Genomic DNA, 17515 nt, shown 5'->3' with positions numbered 1-17515 from the left:
GGAGTACTCTTTAGTTTTATCTGTAACGTTTGGAGAGAGCTATTGAAAACATAGCAAAATTAAATATCTGTTAACCATCATTGCCAGGGGAAAATGTGTCTGCACATAATTTTGTGTACTGTTCCATGTAAGGATTATTTAGTATTTAAAAAATTTTTTTAAATTGGATGGTAGCAACCACAGCTTTTACTAGTCCAATTGATTCATGGAAGGAATAAGATAACTCCTGTTACCTATAACTTTGACAGATGTACTTTCAATAGGCCATAAAATGCCAATAAAATGCCAGAGAAAAAACTTTTAACTTGTTTAAGCACTAGAAATTATTTATCCAAAAATAAACAGCACAGAGACTTCCTACCACAGTTAAAATATACACTTTTTGAGTACACAAAAAGAGAAAGTGAAAAGAAAATCAGATCATCTGGCTTAGCAATGGGAGACATGCCCCCAAGATGTTAGTCTTCAGCTAAGTTGCAGGATACAAAATTAATCTGCATTCCACTAATGAACTATCTGGAAGAGATATTAAGAAAACAATTCTTTTTCCATCACATCAGAAAGAAAATACCTAAGAATAACTTTAAGCAAAGAAGTATAGACTTGTATATTGAAATCTGTAAAACATTGATTATAGAAATTGAAGACAAAAATTAATGGGAAGATATTTTGTTCTTACAGACCGAAAAAATTCAATTGTTAAAATATCCATACTACCCAAAGCATTCTACAGATTCAATGAAACCTCTATCAAAATTCAATGACATTTTTCACAGAGATAGAATAAACAAACCCTAAGATTAGTATGAGAGACAATAGACTACTAATAGCCAAAGTGAACTAGAGAAAGATCAAAACTGAAGGCATCACATGATCTCATTTCAAACTATATTACAAAATTATAGTAATAAAAACAGTTGGAGCAGAATAGAGAACCCAGAAATAAACCCTTGCATACACAGTCAGTTCACGGCAAAGAAGCCAAAAATATACCCTCAAGAAAGGAACATCTCTTCAATAAATGGTATTATGAGAAATGGAAAGCTACATGAAAGAGAATGAAATTGAACTCATCAAAATGGATTATAGAATTGAATATACGAACCACAACAGTAAAGCTCAGAAGAAACAACATAGTGGGTAAGTCCTTGACATCAGTATTGGCCACAGTTTTTTTTTTTTTGTATTTGAAACTAAAAGCAAGGACAACAAGAGAGAAAAAAAAAAAAAAAAACAAGTGTAACTACATCAAACTAATAAGTTTATGTATGGCAAAAGAAGCCATCAACAAAATGAAAAGGCAACCTACAGAATGAGAGCAAATATTGCCCAAACATATATCTGATAAGGGGCTAATACCCAAAATATATAAATACCTTGTATAATCATTAGAACAAAAGTCTGTTTAAAAATAAGCTGATGATCTGAATAAACATTTTCCCAAAGAAGACATCAGATCAGATCAGATCAGTTGCTCAGTTGTGTTCGACTCTTTGCGACCCCATGAATCGCAGCACGCAGGCCTCCCTGTCCATCACCAACTCCCGGAGTTCACTCAGACTCACGTCCATCGAGTCATGACCAAAAGGTAAATCAGAAGATGTTCAACATCTCTAATCATCAGGGGAATGAAAATCAAAACCAAAAAGAGCTATCCCTTTACATCTGCCAGAATGGCTACTATCAAAAAGACAGGGAATAAAAAATTTTGACCAGAATGTAGAAGAAAGGGAACCCTGCCCACTGTTGTCGGAAATATAAATTGGTGCAGCCTCTATGGCAAACAGTTTGGAGGTTCCTCAAAAATTTAAAATTAGCTCTGCTATGATATTCAGCATTTCCACCTCTGATTATTCATCTGAAGAAAATGAAGTCAATATCTCAAAAAGATATCTGTACCCCTCATTTATTGCAGTTCATCTACAACAGCTGAGACATGGAAACAACCCAAGTGTCCTTTGACAGATGAATGGATAAAGAAAACATGATTAAAAAAGAAAAATTTTAACAGATTTACAACAACATGAATGAATCTTGAGGGCACAATACTAAGTGAAATAAATCAGGCAGACAAAGTCAAATACTGTATAAAATCATTTATATGTGGACTCTAAGACACAGGTACAGGAACATACACACACAGACATATACACACACAGACACACACACACACCCAGACCTCATAGATACAGAGAATAGATTGGGGGTGTAGGGTGTGGAATAGGTGACTATGTTCAAAAGACAGAAACGTCTAGTTATAAGAGAAATAAGTCCTGGGGGTGCAATATACAGCATGATGACTATAAAAAAATTTTTTTAATGTTGTCAGTGTGTAAACCCTCTTGGCTTTCCAATATCTTTTTTTAATTAAAAAAAAACTGGCTGCTCTGGGTCTTTGCTGCTGCACATGGGCTTTCTCTAGTTGCGCTAAGCGGGGGCTGCTCTTGGCTGCAGTGCACAGGCTTACTGTCCTGCCTTCTCTTGTTGTGAAGCACAGGCTCTAGGATCACAGGCTTCAGTAGTTGCAGCATGCAGGCTCCAGGGCACGTGGGCTTCAGTAGTTGTGGCACACAGGCTCAGTAGTTGCGGCTCTTGGGCTCTAGAGCAAAAACTCCATAGTTGTGGTGCCCGGGCTCAGTGGCTCCAGGGCATGTGGAACCTTCCCAAACCAGGGATTGAACCCGTGTCCCCTGCATTGGCAGGTGAACTCCCATCCACTGTACCACCAGGGAAATCCTCTCGAAGTTTGTCTTGCTTTTTTTCAGGTAGTTTGAACACTTGAATAACAAGTTTGGAATAGGATGTACAACTACTGGACTGGAGTATCTTTCATAGGACTGAAATATATAAAACTCAAAATAGGATGTAGCACCCAGATTGGAATGCAAAGTGAGCTTCAGAAGACAGTCACCAGAGATGCAAGAGGGAGAACTAGGTAAGATCTGGGAACCTCAGTAGTAATTCTGTGCCCTCATATGCTATGTGAGTTTGGGGATTCCTATGAAGGAACCATGGAGAATCCAAGGACAATCTATTATAAAATAACTCAGTTAGGTCTTCCTTGGAGGCTCAGTGGTAAAGAATCTGCCTGCCAAATCAGGTGACGTATGTTCAACCCCTGATACAGGAAGATCCCACATGTCATGGAGCAGCTAATCCTGTGCACCACAACTATTGAATCTCTACTCTAGAGCCTGTGCTCCACAGTAAGAGAAGCCACCGCAATGAGAAGTGCAACGACAGAGGAACCCCTCTCTCTGCAGCTAGAGAACAGCCTGTGTAGCAATGAAGACCCAAACACTCTAAATTAATAAATAAATAAAATTATAAAAAGAATTTTATTCTTATTGGGGTTTCTTTATGAGGTGTTGAAACAAAAATAAAATGTTTGAAATTTGATTAATTTGATGTAAATGACTTCATTAGTTGAAATTTCAGAATAAAATGAAATAGAATTTTCATTCCTTCAGTGTCAAGAAAGGAAATATTTTATTTTAGAAATATATACTAATTTATTAATTATATATATTAATTAATATTTAAACAATATATATATATACACCATATATATTGTGAATAGCTTTTAATATTTTTACTGATTAAGCAACATTTTAGGAGAAGTTTTATCCTCATGACAACTATAATGAGAATTATAAGATTGTACTAAAGAGTATAACTGCATACATGACAGCAACATGGTCAAATATTTGAATTTAGAAGACCCATTGGTTCTTGCTTCCTAAACTTTTAATAGGCTAATCACAGAGTTACATCACAAATGAATATGATTTTACAGCCATTACCATTTGGTATTGCAATACTCAACTGGAGAGATTACAAAAGTCAGAAGCCTATTCTGTGTTCATTTGTCTGTGTGATATTTGCTATTCTGAAGTTATGTGCTAAAGTTACCAGTTCACATGGTTTGGTGGGTAAGTGGGAAGAAAAGGGAGTTCATGGCTTATTGTTGGTCTTTTTTAGGAAAACTAGGGAGCAGTTAGTATAATTCATCTTAGAATCAAAATTAGAAAAGCAAGAGTACAATCAGAACAGGAATGAATATTTGCAATCCCAGAATGATTCATAATGAATTTGTTTCAGATAACATCCCAGATTTTAGAAGAGATTAATTTACTACTAAATTTGGAAGTTTTAAGTAAAAAATATCTTTCAATTTCATCCTTCAATATTAAACTCTGGCTTGTCCTTTATCAGGTATTATTATTTATTAGTAAATCACAAGGGAAGGCAGAACAATGTTTAGGACAGTCTAAATCTTCCAACCTGAGTGTCAGCACATTCAGACTTGATCCAGCCAGAAGCTATGTTTTTCAGAGTCAGAGTCTATAATGCAGCTGAGGGAACATGCACCATTGCTGTCAGGAACTCAGAGCAAGGCCATATCAACAAAGGGGAAAAACCGCCTTCATGCTCTCCCTGCATTGTTGTGGGCATTAGTGGTGTCCTCTACTTAGTTACAGATAATTGGAAACCAGGAGAGCTGCTTCCTGCCAGCACCCAGAGGTGTAATGGAACAGAGGACTAGATGTCTCAACTAAATATAAACTCTCCTCCCTGCATGACTCATTAATGTGTTACTTCAACTAAAATCTAAGAACTGGCACTGTTTTAGATCTTTCTGTACTTTCTTTTCTACTTGTCTATTTGCCTTTGGTTCTTTTATATTAATTCATCTATTAAAACAATGAAATCAAATGGAAGATTGACAATGACATTCTACATGATCATGTACAGTATACAAAACTTCAGTCACCAAATACTGTGGTGTCAACATTTGCTAAGTGTTACAAATACCATATTTTGTAAGAGCGCACTGTAGCCTTGTGGCACAGAAAAAGTCAACATGCTTAACTTGACCTTACAGAGAAAAATAAAGAACCACTAAGAAGAGAAACTGAACACTTTGGGGTAAAAAATATGACATGAGGACAATTTAAGGACACCTGATCTAATAAATACAATTCTACTTGTAAAGGCAGCAGGATTGAATATACTGATGCTCTTCAAAGTCTACTAAGTAAAACTCAATGTCAGATTTCAAAGATTAATATTTTTTCCTGTTAAGCATTTCATTAAAAAAAAACACATACAACTGAATAGATTCTGAAAGTCAGGAGTGACGTTTTATCATTTGATATTGAAGTCACTTTATTTATTGAAAAATATAAACAAAGACCTAGAACCAAGTGAGAAAAGAAAAAGACACATTATTTTGGAAAAGACTGCCTTTTGTCAAGAAAGCTAAAGGGCTTCCCAGGTTGAGCTAGTGGTAAAGAACCCAGCTGGCAATTCAGGAGACATGAGATGCTGGTTCAATCCCTGGGTCAGGAAGATTCCCTGGAAGAGGGCATGGAAACCCACTCCAGTATTCTTGGCCCTTCCCAGGTGGCGCTCGTGTTAAAGAACCCATCTGCCAGTGCAAGAGATGAGGGTTTGATCCCTGTGTTGGGAACCCACTCCAGAATTCTTGCCTGCAGAATCCCCATGGACAGAGGAGACTGGCAGGTTACAGTCCATGGGGTTGGAAAGAGTTGCACATGATTGAAGCAACAGCACAACACACACATAAGAAAGTTAAAGATCTGTGAGTTTGTTTTATTGTGGTTTTTTTAAAGAGTCATTAAATTCTGGATAAAGAAATATAAGCATAGGCTAAATGGATGACCAGAATGACCAGTAAGTAGATTACAGAAAGGATTCATAGTGTATACTAATATGTTTTGAATGGGCTGGCAAAATTATTATCAGTGTATGTCAACTTATTTAGTCTTCTGTTTCTCTCAGCTCAAACCCTTAACATGTATGTGTGTTAGTCGCCCAGTCATGTCCAACTCTTTGGGACCCCATAGACTGTAGTCACCAGATTCCTCTATCCTTGGAATTCTCCAAGCAAGAACACTGGAGTGGGTTTGCCATTCCCTTCTCCAGGGGATCCTCTTAACTCAGGGATCAAACCAGGGTATCTTGAATTGCAGGTGTATTCTTTACCATCTGAGCCATCAGGGAAGCCCTCACACACATAATACTAACTGCTTTCTCCATGACGCTTTCAGGATCTACCTAACATAAGAATCATGGAAAGAAAAGTAGAAAATTAAACATCTGTGAGCCAAAAGTTTTTCTCATCTGTGAAAAAGACCATGTGATTTATGAACATGACAAACCCCACTTCCTGTTTGAAGGAGTCACACAAGAACAAGTACTACGTATATGTGCTGCCAGGCACACAGAGACACTGAACTCTCAGCTTGAGGCAGAGCTGAGCACATTTGTGCAGGGGAATCCATGCCTCATGCCGCTCTCCAGGCTGCTCTGGGTGTTCCTGGCCATCACCTTCTCTGGTAAGGATGCTTCCAAGCCTGGGTGTGAGAGTTCAGGGTGAAAGGGCTGCACACAGGCACGTGGTGCTTCACAGGGACTTGGGGAGGAAAGGAGGGTTGGAGAAAAAGAAACATTTTATAATTTCAATTTCGTTTGTCTCTGGATCCTAAATTAATCTAAATCCCACACTATTTTATTTACTACTTCATCTCTGTTTTCTGTTTTTTTTTTCCCTATAGGATCTAGTGTGGCCCAGCAAGTAACTCAAGTCCAGACAGTGGTATCCAGTCAAGTGGGGCAGACAGTCACCCTGAATTGTCGATATGAAGTAAGTTGGAACATGGACTACTACTACATTTTTTGGTATAAACAGCTTCCCAGGGGAGAGATGACTTTTCTTATTCATCAGTATTCAGGATACGGTAATGCAAGAAACGGCCGCTACTCGGTAAACTTCCATAAAGCACATAAATACATCAGCCTCATCATTTCAGCCTTACAACTTGAAGACTCTGCAGAGTACTTCTGTGCTCTCTGGAAGCTCACAGTGCTTGAAGTAATGGGAAAAGCTGAACAAAAACCCCAGAGCTTAATAAGAGAGAGCCCCACTGCTTCAGAACCTCAGTTGAAGTTCACACCTGCACATCCCAGAAGAGAGATGGTAGTCCTGTGGTTGCTTCATCTGTGGTCTGGATCAGAAGATTTAATTCTAAATAAAAGCTCCTTCTAGGTGGATCACCAGGCTACGGCTGGAACCAGGTGGGCCTGCCCCACAGGAACCGGAGACTGAAGAAGACAAGGAATCACTGTGGTTTCTCCCTCCCTTTTGTCCCCCAGTTTCCCACCACTGTTTTGGGTCCCCCATTTGAGCAGGAGGCCAGTAGACGCTGGAACTGGGAAAGCACATCTTATCTCCTGCAACTCCTTTCTGGTGGATCCACTTCACAGGTCTTGCCTCTCCTTTCACTAAGAGTTTCCTCTGATTGCCCAGGTTGATACAGGCTTTCAGCTCTTGCTAGTATCTTGATGCTTCCCATCTCTTCTTTGTTTTCCTTAACCCTGCCTGCAAATCTATAAATATTCCCTTCATTAAACTTTGTAGTTAAATTTTCAAGTAAATCAAAGATCTTTCTATATTTGGAAGCAGGTGTCCACAGTAACTTTCTACTAATACATTCTTCTCTTGAACTTTCGACTTTAAATCAATCATACAGAACATGTGTAAACTTGTTTAAAGCTATAAACTTGTTCCATAATAATTTAAAGTGACTGCTTCACTAAAATGCACTCACATCACAAATCTGGGTATAGTTATCTGGAATCGTTATGAAAATCATTTCCTTAGTCCTTTCTTCTTAGACTTTGTGTCACTTAAGGTACAATCAGGGAAGCAGACCATCAGTGATGTCGAATAAGAGATTAGTTACATATAAAGATTAGAACTCAGGCAGTTGCTAGAGTTGATGGAGTAGTCTATACAAGCAGAAAAGATATAAGCACTCTAATGTTCATTGCAGCACTAATTACAGTAGGTGGACATGGAAGCAACCTAAATGTCCAACGATGGAAGAATAGATAAAAAAGATATGGCATATATACAATTGAATATTATTCAGCCATGAGAAAGAACAAAACAGTGCCATTTGCAGTGGCATGGATGGACCCAAAGAGTGCCATGCTGAGTGAAGTAAGTCAGACAGAGAAAGACAAGTGTCATCTGATATCTCTTTTATCAGATGGAATTTTAAAAAGTGGTATGTACAAGTGAAGGTGTTTACAAAACTGAAATAGAGTCCAGGATGTAGAAAACTAATTATGGTTACCAAAGGGGGAAAGGGATATGAGGGATAAACTGGCAGACTGAGATTCACATATACACACTGCTATATATAAAATAGATAACTAATGAGAACCTTCTGTATAACACAGGAAACTCTACTCGATATTCTATAATGACCTATACAGGAGCACAATCTAAAAAAGAGTGGATATATGTACACATATCCACTTTGCTGTACAACAGCAACTAACATTGTAAAGCAACTATACTCCAATAAAAATTAATTTTAAAAGTAGAGATAATAAATCTACTGGAAAAAATAAGAGTTTTCAGAACTTTGAAAAAACAGTGATACCTGACTTCTCATCCAGACCCATAGAAGTTACAAAGGAAAAGTATTTTTAAAATGTTTAATAAAATAAACAAATAAAACTTTCAAGCTAGCTTCTTATGAAAACGAAGATATATATTAAAATGTCTGTGTTGAATATCAATGCTGAGGGTGGAAAGTCAATGTGCAGACTTTTAAACTATATTTGCAATGCATATTTCTGAAAAATGACTCAAATGAAAAAATATATAAATCACAAAAAATTAATCAGTAAAGAAAACAGTCAGGAAGAATGGGACAATCTTGGAGATCCAATTCAGAAATTTGATATTCAATACCTAATAAATATACTAAAATAATATTATTATTCATCAGGTAAGTGAAAATAAAGCTTCCTCTGAGTGCTCCATCTGTGTCCTTACAGCACCCTGAATGCACTAATGTAGCTAGGAGAATACGACCCAAGAGGACAGGGAAAAATAATGACTGTCTCAAAGAATATAAGTGATTAAATAAATTTCCTATAGTTTTCCTCATCAAACCAATGTGGAGAAAAAAAAAAAAGTAGTAACAAGTCACAGATTCTGGACATTGAAGAAAAGGCAGGTTTCACTAGAAAAAAAGAAAGATGATACTTTTTGAGCTTATTCTATGTCAGGCACTGTGGTATGCATTTCAGACTCATCATCTAATTTAAATATCAAAACCCTATGAGATAGGTTTTATTGTTTCATTTTTTTTTTTAATCTTTGGGAAATGAGCCATAATTTTCCTAACTGTGAAATGCTTCCTTACCTTTTATTAACCACCAGAGTGTAGCATTTTAGGGGGCTCCTGAGGAGCAAGGTCTGGACTATGGAGAAGCACTTGGACTCAAAATAGGGTGGCTGGACATCTGAGTGATGGTGACATTACTGGTTTAAACTGAAACCAAAAGTGAACTAGAATAGAAGATTCCAAACCTAGGCACAAAGTCCCAGGATGAGTAGATGAGGAAATCATCCACTAACCAGTTAACAGTGCTGAATGTTTTAGCAAGTTTTTTATATAATAGTATGCTGGGAAAATTGAGGGCTACGATGGCGTATTATTCTTTAAACACTCCTGTGATGCTATCTTCCCAAATATCTACATTGTGTTATCTCTGAAGTTCCTTTACATCTTTACTCATCTTTACCTGGTGAATTATTTATTTAAATCTTTCTATTTTCCTTCCTTGAGAATCAGACTCTGCCACACTGCATGTAGCAGGCATGAAAGCTGAAGCACTGCCACCTGGTGTCCTACTCAGATGTTTTGTGATACTTACACTGGCTTCCTTGCTGCCCTCTGTGCTAAGTCTCTTCAGTCGTGTCCAACTACAACCCCATGGATTGTAGCCCACCAGGTTCTTCTGTACGTGGGATTCTCCAGGCAAGAATACTAGAGTGGGGTTGCCATGCCCTTCTCCAGGGGATCTTCCCAACCCAGGGATCAAACCCACACCTCTTAGATCTCCTACACTGACACTCCTATACTCCTTTACCACTAGCGCCACCTGGGAAGCACTAAATTGTGAGAAAGTCTAGTCAAGGTCAGGAAGCAACAGTTAGAACTGGACATGGAACAACAGACTGGTTCTCAATAGGAAAAGGAGTACGTCAAGACTATATATTGTCACCCTGTTTATTTAACTTATATGCAGAGTAAGTCATGAGAAAAGCTGGGCTGGAAGAAGCACAAGCTGGAATCAAGATTGCCGGGAGAAACATCAATAACCTCAGATATGCAGATGACACCACCCTTATGGCAGAAAGTGAAGAGGAACTACAGAGCCTCTTGATGAAAATGAAAGAGGAGAGTGAAACAGTTGGCTTAAAGCTCAACATTCAGAAAACGAAGATCATGGCATCTGGTCCCATCACTTCATGGGAAATAGATGGGAAACAGTGGAAACAGTGTCAGACTTTATTTTTGGGGGCTTCAAAATCACTGCAGATGGTGATTGTAGCCATGAAATTAAAAGATGCTTATTCCTTGGAAGGAAAGTTATGACCAAGCTAGATAGCATATTCAAAAGCAGAGACATTACCTTGCCAACAAAGGTCCATCTAGTCAAGGCTATGGTTTTTCCTGTGGTCATGTATGGATGTGAGAGTTGGACTGTGAAGAAGGCTGAGCGCCAAAGAATTGAAGCTTTTGAACTGTGGTGTTGGAGAAAACTCTTGAGAGTCCCCTGGACTGCAAGGAGATCCAACCAATCCATTCTAAAAGAGACCCGTCCTGGGTGTTCATTGGAAGGACTGATGCTGAAGTTGAAAGTCCAGTACTTTGGCCACCTCATGTGATGAGTTGACTCATTGGAAAAGACCCTGATGCTGGGAGGGATTGGGGGCAGGAGGAGAAGGGGATGACAGAGGATGAGAAGGCTGGATGGCATTACCGACTTGATGGACATGAATTTGAGTAAACTCGGGGAGTTGGTGATGGACTGGGAGGCCTGGCGTGCTGTGATTCATGGGGTCGCAAAGAGTCGGGCACGACTGAGCAACTGAACTGAATATTGATGTGTGTGTGTGTGTGTTATGTGTATATATATATATATATATATATATATATATATATATATATATCGGAGTAGTAAATCACAACCCACTCCAGTATTCTTGCCTGGAAAATCCCACGGACAGAGAAACCTGGTGGACTGTAGTCCATAGGGCTGCAAAGAGTTGGACACGACTGAGCATATATATATAATAAATGTTTTATTTTTCACATAGGACAGTCATGTGCATTCCTACAGGTCAGTAGATACTATTCTAACTTATTAGTTCTTTTTCTTAATGATAATAACCTTTAGTGAAATATCTTAACACATAAATAAGGCATTTCCATTACAGAAAATATGACCAGTCAGGTGAAGACATGAAAAAGATAATAAAATTAGGAAGGAGAACAAGATGGCAGAGGAGTAGGAGGACATGAGGTACATCTCTCTCCATGGATAACATCAGGAATACACCTTCAGACACAGAAGTACATGCAGAACACCAACTGAGGGTGGACAGGAGTATCTGATCAGCAGAAAAGAATATATAGACCCACACAAAACTCGGTAGGAGAAGGAACTAGGGGGAAAACTAGCAGTGTTAGTAGGACTGGACCTGCTCTCAGCAGGTGGGGGGAACTGAAGCAGGGGTCCAATCCCCACACTGGAGCAACTGTCTGAGTCAGAGAAGAAACATTTAAGGCTGAGAGTGAAACAGCTGATCTGTGGCAGCCTACATGGAATGAAAATCAGAGGGTCCTTGCCACAGCCATTCAGACCCCAGATGGCACAGTGGCTGGGAGCTGGAGTTTAGGGATTGTGGAGCAATCCCCGGGCGAGGGCTGCTGTTGACTGCACAGAGACAGATTAAGGGGATGTGAGGGAGCAGTTTGTGGTGTGCAATGCCTGTGCAGAAAAGCCGAGCAGCCATGGAAGCAAGGCGATACTGCTGAGTCACGCATAGGGGGTGGAGCCATCACTATAGCCTCTCTCCCTGTACACGCCAGCATCGGCAACTGAACAATAGGGAGGCTGGCTCATCAAACACCTGACCCCTGAACTACGGAGTAGGACCCCACCCAGGGTGCCCCATTAAGTGCCTGATGCGCCCCTCTATATAGTAGGAACCCAGCTAGGGGGGCTCCTCTATGTGCCTGATGCACGTGAGCAACGGAGAAGGACCCCAGGCAAGGAAGCCCTCTAAGTGCCTGAAGGGGCAGAGCCTTGGAGAAAGACTGGCCAAAGAGGCCTTCTGATGACCAGCTACAAGAAGCTCAAAAAGATTCTGATAGCACCATAAGTCCTGCGGTGGAGGCAGTCCGTGTCCCTGCACATTTGGCGTTGCCAGGGTCTCACAAGCCAGGCAGCTGTGCCACCTTCATGCTCAACTCTCACTGGGGCAGAGCTGCCACAGGCAAAAAAAAGTCTTGTGCCTATGCACACAGGGTAGCTTCAGTAGTGTCCAACTCTTTGCGACCCTGTAGACTGGCCAACCTGGAGAAGGAAATGGCAACCCACTCCAGTATTCTTGCCTGGAGAATCCCAGGGACAGAGGAGCCTAGTGGGCTGCCGTCTAAGGGGTCGCACAGAGTCGGACACGACTGAAGCGACTGACTTAGTAGCAGCAACAGCAGCTGTACAAGCTGCAAATTAAATCCACATTGACCACATGGGGTCGCTGTTGCAACGAGCTGATTCTAAAATGTGACCCTTTTAGGTTACTTCTGTACAAGGTGTTCAAGCATATTTGCTGCTGCTGCTGCTGCTAAGTCGCTTCAGTCGTGTCCGACTCTGTGCGACCCCATAGACGGCAGCCCACTAGGCTCCTCTGTCCCTGGGATTCTCCAGGCAAGAACACTGGAGTGGGTTGCCATTTCCCTCTCCAATGCATGAAAGTGAAAAGTGAAAGGGAAGTCGCTCAGTCGTGTCCGACTCTTCGCGACCCTGTGGAATGCAGCCTACCAGGCTCCTCCGTCCATGGGATTTTCCAGGCGAGAGTACTGGAGTGGGGTGCCATTGCCTTGACTCCCTCATAAATCCTTCTTTCTTCTCCACCTGGTACTGAAGGAAGCTGGTCATTCCATACTTGTTATTTCATATATACAGTGTCAAAATGTTACTAGAAGTCATTGGTACTCATTGATCTTTTCCATGGGAAAATGAAAAAGTTGCTTACTTAGAATACTTTCAACAATTTTAGACCTGGAAATGTTCCCCAAATATTTTCTAGTGATTTTCCTTTCCCATGTTATATGAGCAAAGAACTCAACGTACCACTATTTTTTTCCACATTAATGTGAGTATCTAACGTGTTTGGATTATTGCAATTGGCTGATTCAACTAAAATTAAGATCTCTTTTGGATTTAGCTCTTTTTCAGAGTTTTTTGTTTTTTTTTTTTACTGTTACTGAGTTTATATATATATATATATATATATATATATATATATATATATATATATATATTGGCTGTGGAATCTTAGTTCCCCACATACACCCTGCAATGGAAACTTGAAGTCCTAACCACTGGACTGCCAGGGGATTCTCTACTGGGTATTTCTTGAAGGAAGAGTGAATGATCCATATATACATTAAAATAGTCACATATACTATAATTCCTACACAACTGCTTTCTACTGGTCACGGTTCTTTAATGTGGGTTAGAAAAGAAGGAAAGGAATGAGAAGCAATTACAGTTTACTGCTGACTGTTTCGGAGAAGGCAATAGCACCCCACTCCATTACTCTTACCTGGAAAATCCCATGGATGAAGGAGCCTGGTAGGCTGTAGTCCATGGGGTCGCAAAGAGTTGGACACGACTGAACGACTTCACTTTCACTTTTCACTTTCATGCATTGGAGAAGGAAATAATCCACCTCAGATGGATTATTCTCAGAGCTCCATGAATACGAGACTGACTACAGTGGATGAGCACCTTCTGGAACTGTGGAAAATTGATGAGGAATAAGGAGCCTAATGGAATCTACCCTTTGAAATATTTGTTTCATTCAGACCAAATCTTTAGAGGGTTAGAATATAGCAAAGATCTAAAAGGAAATCCAGGCTGCTGTGCTGTTGTGCTAGAAGTTTTTACCATTGTTCTTCTTCCTGAGTGCTCAGTTGAACCTTGAGGGGAAGCCCATTCTGAGGAGCTGTCGCCCTACTATTGGCTTGCTTCTGGGGACAGCCCCGTGTGAGAGCTGCTAGTGTGGGCTCTGGAAGTTGCTGCTATGTCTCTTCCCTGGTTCATAGCCTGGTCCAGGCTCAGACTCAGCAACGGAACTTAGACTCTGGGTCCTGGTTTACATTAGAATATGAGGCAGATAACAAGAGTGACCGTGCTCCTGACCTTGGGTGAGTTATTATGGCATTAAAAGAAACTGGGATCTGGGTCCAGACAAGGAGCTACAATCCTGTCTGCTACCATTGCTCTTTATTCAAGATGCTGAGGGATGGCTTTGGGGTCCTATTTTTCTCCAGGCTGTTCCTTGGCATTTATGTGAGGAGTGAGAGAAATAAAGACATTCAGGGTTACTGAGCTCTGGTCTATCCAAGGGAGGAAGAAATTAGACCTGCCACTTCTGTTCATGTGTTCCCGGGATTCTTAAGAATAAATATATATAAAACAATGTGTCCCAAAACATGAGTGAGAAGTAATTTGTCTGTTCATGTGTTCCTCGTAAATCCTCAGAATAATTATTTTAAAAATGTGTCCCAAAACACAAGTGAGAAGTAAATTGTGTGTGTCTGTATATGGTGGGGAAATAAGAGGTTTACTTGAGAAAGAACCTGGAGGGTGCTGAGTTGGACCTTCAATTTGATTTCAGAATAGGAGCTAGTGTTGTGTTTTTTACTTCCACAGGTACTTTGAGTCTTGCTAAGACCTCCCAGCCCATCTTCATTGACTCATACGAAGGACAAGAAGTGAACATATCTTGTAACCACACCACAATAGCTACAAGTGACAATATCTTCTGGTATCGACAGTTCCCCAACCAGGGACCACAATTTATCATTCAAGGATATAAGACAAATGTGGAAAATGAAGTGGCATCTCTGTTAATTCCTCCTGACAGGAAGTTCAGCACCCTGAGCCTGCCCCAGGCTTCCCTGAGAGACACCGCTGTGTACTACTGCATCGTGAGAGACACACACTGCGACAGATGGGGCTGCACCTGTGCAGTATCCCCGTGTGGGGTGGGAGTCACAGCCCAGGGGATCCCCAAAGCAGTACCTTCTAAAGCGTTTATTTTACTGTATTATTTTCAGAAGGTATTAGCAAATCCATGTATTACTTTACTATTTTAAAAAAATATTGGAAAGATAGTCCATAATCATGAATTAGAAGAATTAACAGTTAAAACAGCCATCCTACTAAAAGCAATCTACAAAAAAAAAATATTGGTCTTATTTATTTTTAAAATAGGTATTCCATTTCTATGGTCTAAAATTCAGAAAACACAAAAGGGCGTGATGCCTTTGTCCCATTATTGTCTCTGAGCTGCTCAATTATACAAAAGGAGACAATCTGTGGTATGTATACTGTTGTCACTTAGCTCACTGACGCCCCTCAGTTCATGCACACGCATGCACACACACACTGTGCACACACACACTACACACCCTTACATGCACATTGCATGCGGTCAGTTTAGACAACAAGCTTCTCAGCTTTTGAAAAACTCAGTCTAAGTGTCAGACAATTATTGTCACAAAATTTTGAACATTTCTTTGGCATTTTGAGCCCCTACAAGATTCTTTCCAAGTCTTCTCTGTGTTTGGATCTTTTACTCTCTGTTACCCCTCTTTCTCTCTTCTTTTGTCTCCACTCGCTTGTTGTGGGTGGCATGGCAAATAGAATGGAGATGATGGTGGGGGAGTCGAAAAGTTTTTTTGATTCTGATTGGTATTATAGACTATTTTTGCAATATATTAAGCAGAAACATAGGGATTCTGGGTCATTATCAATTTTCAGAGTTGAGTCCTTTGGGGACCAAAGAGAGACAGGAATAATGGCAAAGTTCCTGGGAATCTTGCTAGTGAGCCTGCAGCTTAGTCAGGACTGTGAGGATATTATTATTAGTGTTTTAGTGGGGAGTTGTCTCTGATTTTGGCAACAAGGAATGCAACAGTTGATATTTTCTACTGAGACCCACCCCATGGAATGGGTTTTAAGCCAACATTTTCACTCTTCTCTTTCACTTTCATCAAGAGGCTCTTTAGTTCTTCTTCACTTTCTGACATAAGGGTGGTGTCACCTGCATATCTGAGGTTGTTGATATTTCTCCTGGCAAACTGATTCCAGCTTGTGCTTCATCCAGCCCAGCGTTTCTCATGATGTACTCTGCATAGGAGTTTAATAAGCAGGATGACAATACACAGCCTTGACGTACTCCTTTCCCGATTTGGAACCAGTCAGTTGTTCCATGTCTGGTTCTAACTGTTGGCTCCTGACCTGCATACAGATTTCTCAAGAGGCAGGTCAGGTGGTCTTGTTTTCCCATCTCTTTAAGAATTTCCCACAGTTTGTGTGATCTACAAGGTCAAATGCTTTAGCATAATCAACAAAGCAGATGTTTTTCTGGAATTCTCTTACTTTTTCTATGCTCCAATGGGAATTTGCAATTTGATCTCTTGTTCCTCTGCCTTTTCTAAAACCAGCATGAACATCTGGAATTTTATGGTTCACATACTGTTGAAGCCTGGCTTGGAGAATTTTGAGCGTTACTTTGCTAGCATGTGAGATGAGTGCAATTGTGTGGTACTTTGAACATTCTTTGGCATTGCCCTTTGTTACTGGAATGAGAACTGACCTTTTCCAGTTCTGTGAGCACTGCTGAGTTTTCCAAATTTGCTGGCATATTGAGTGTGACACTTTCACAGCATCATCTTTCAGGATTTGAAATAGCTCAACTGGAATTTCATCACCTCCACTGGCTTTGTTCCTAGCGATGCTTTCTAAGTCCCACTTGACTTCACATTCCAGGACGTCTGGCTCTAGGTGAGTGATCACACCATCGTGATTATCTGGGTCATGAAGATCTTTTTTGTACAGTTCTGTGTATTCTTGCCACCTCTTCTTAATATCTTCTGCTTCTGTTAGGTCCTTACAATTTCTGTCCTTTATTGAGCCCATATTTGCATGAAATGTTCCCTTGGTATCTCTAATTTTATTGAAGTGATCTCTAGTCTTTCCCATTCTGTTGTTTTCCTCTATTTCTTTGCATTGATCGCTGAGGAAGGCTTTCTTATCTCTCCTTGCTATTCTTTGGAACTCTGCATTCAGATGTTTATATCTTTCCTTTTCTCCTTTGCTTTTCACTTCTCTTCTTTTCACAGCTATTTGTAAGGCCTCCTCAGACAGCCATTTTGCTTTTTTGCATTTCTTTGCCGTGGGGATGGTCTTGATCCCTGTCTCCTGTACAATGTCATGAACCTCCATCCATAGTTCATCAGGCACTCTGTCTATCAGATCTAATCCCTGAATCTATTTCTAAGATCATGGCATCTGGCCCCATCACTTCATGGTAAATAGA

The 17515-nt window shown here is 40.1% G+C and overlaps 2 gene segments (V, D, J or C); both read left to right on the top strand.

The window, feature by feature from the left end:
* Positions 1-6264: 6264 nt before the first annotated feature.
* LOC133255308 (T cell receptor delta variable 1-like) lies at positions 6265-7449 on the top strand. The segment is given in 2 exon segments: positions 6265-6362; positions 6582-7449. Coding segments are annotated over 2 exon segments (540 nt in total).
* A 6668-nt stretch (positions 7450-14117) lies between these two features.
* On the top strand, positions 14118-15287 carry LOC133255125 (T cell receptor alpha variable 4-like). The segment is given in 2 exon segments: positions 14118-14333; positions 14842-15287. Coding segments are annotated over 2 exon segments (486 nt in total).
* The last annotated feature ends 2228 nt before the right edge of the window (positions 15288-17515 follow it).

This window comes from Bos javanicus, chromosome 10 (genome assembly GCF_032452875.1).
Source record: "Bos javanicus breed banteng chromosome 10, ARS-OSU_banteng_1.0, whole genome shotgun sequence".
Lineage (NCBI taxonomy): Eukaryota > Metazoa > Chordata > Mammalia > Artiodactyla > Bovidae > Bos > Bos javanicus.
This window is presented reverse-complemented; position numbering and strand designations above follow the sequence as displayed.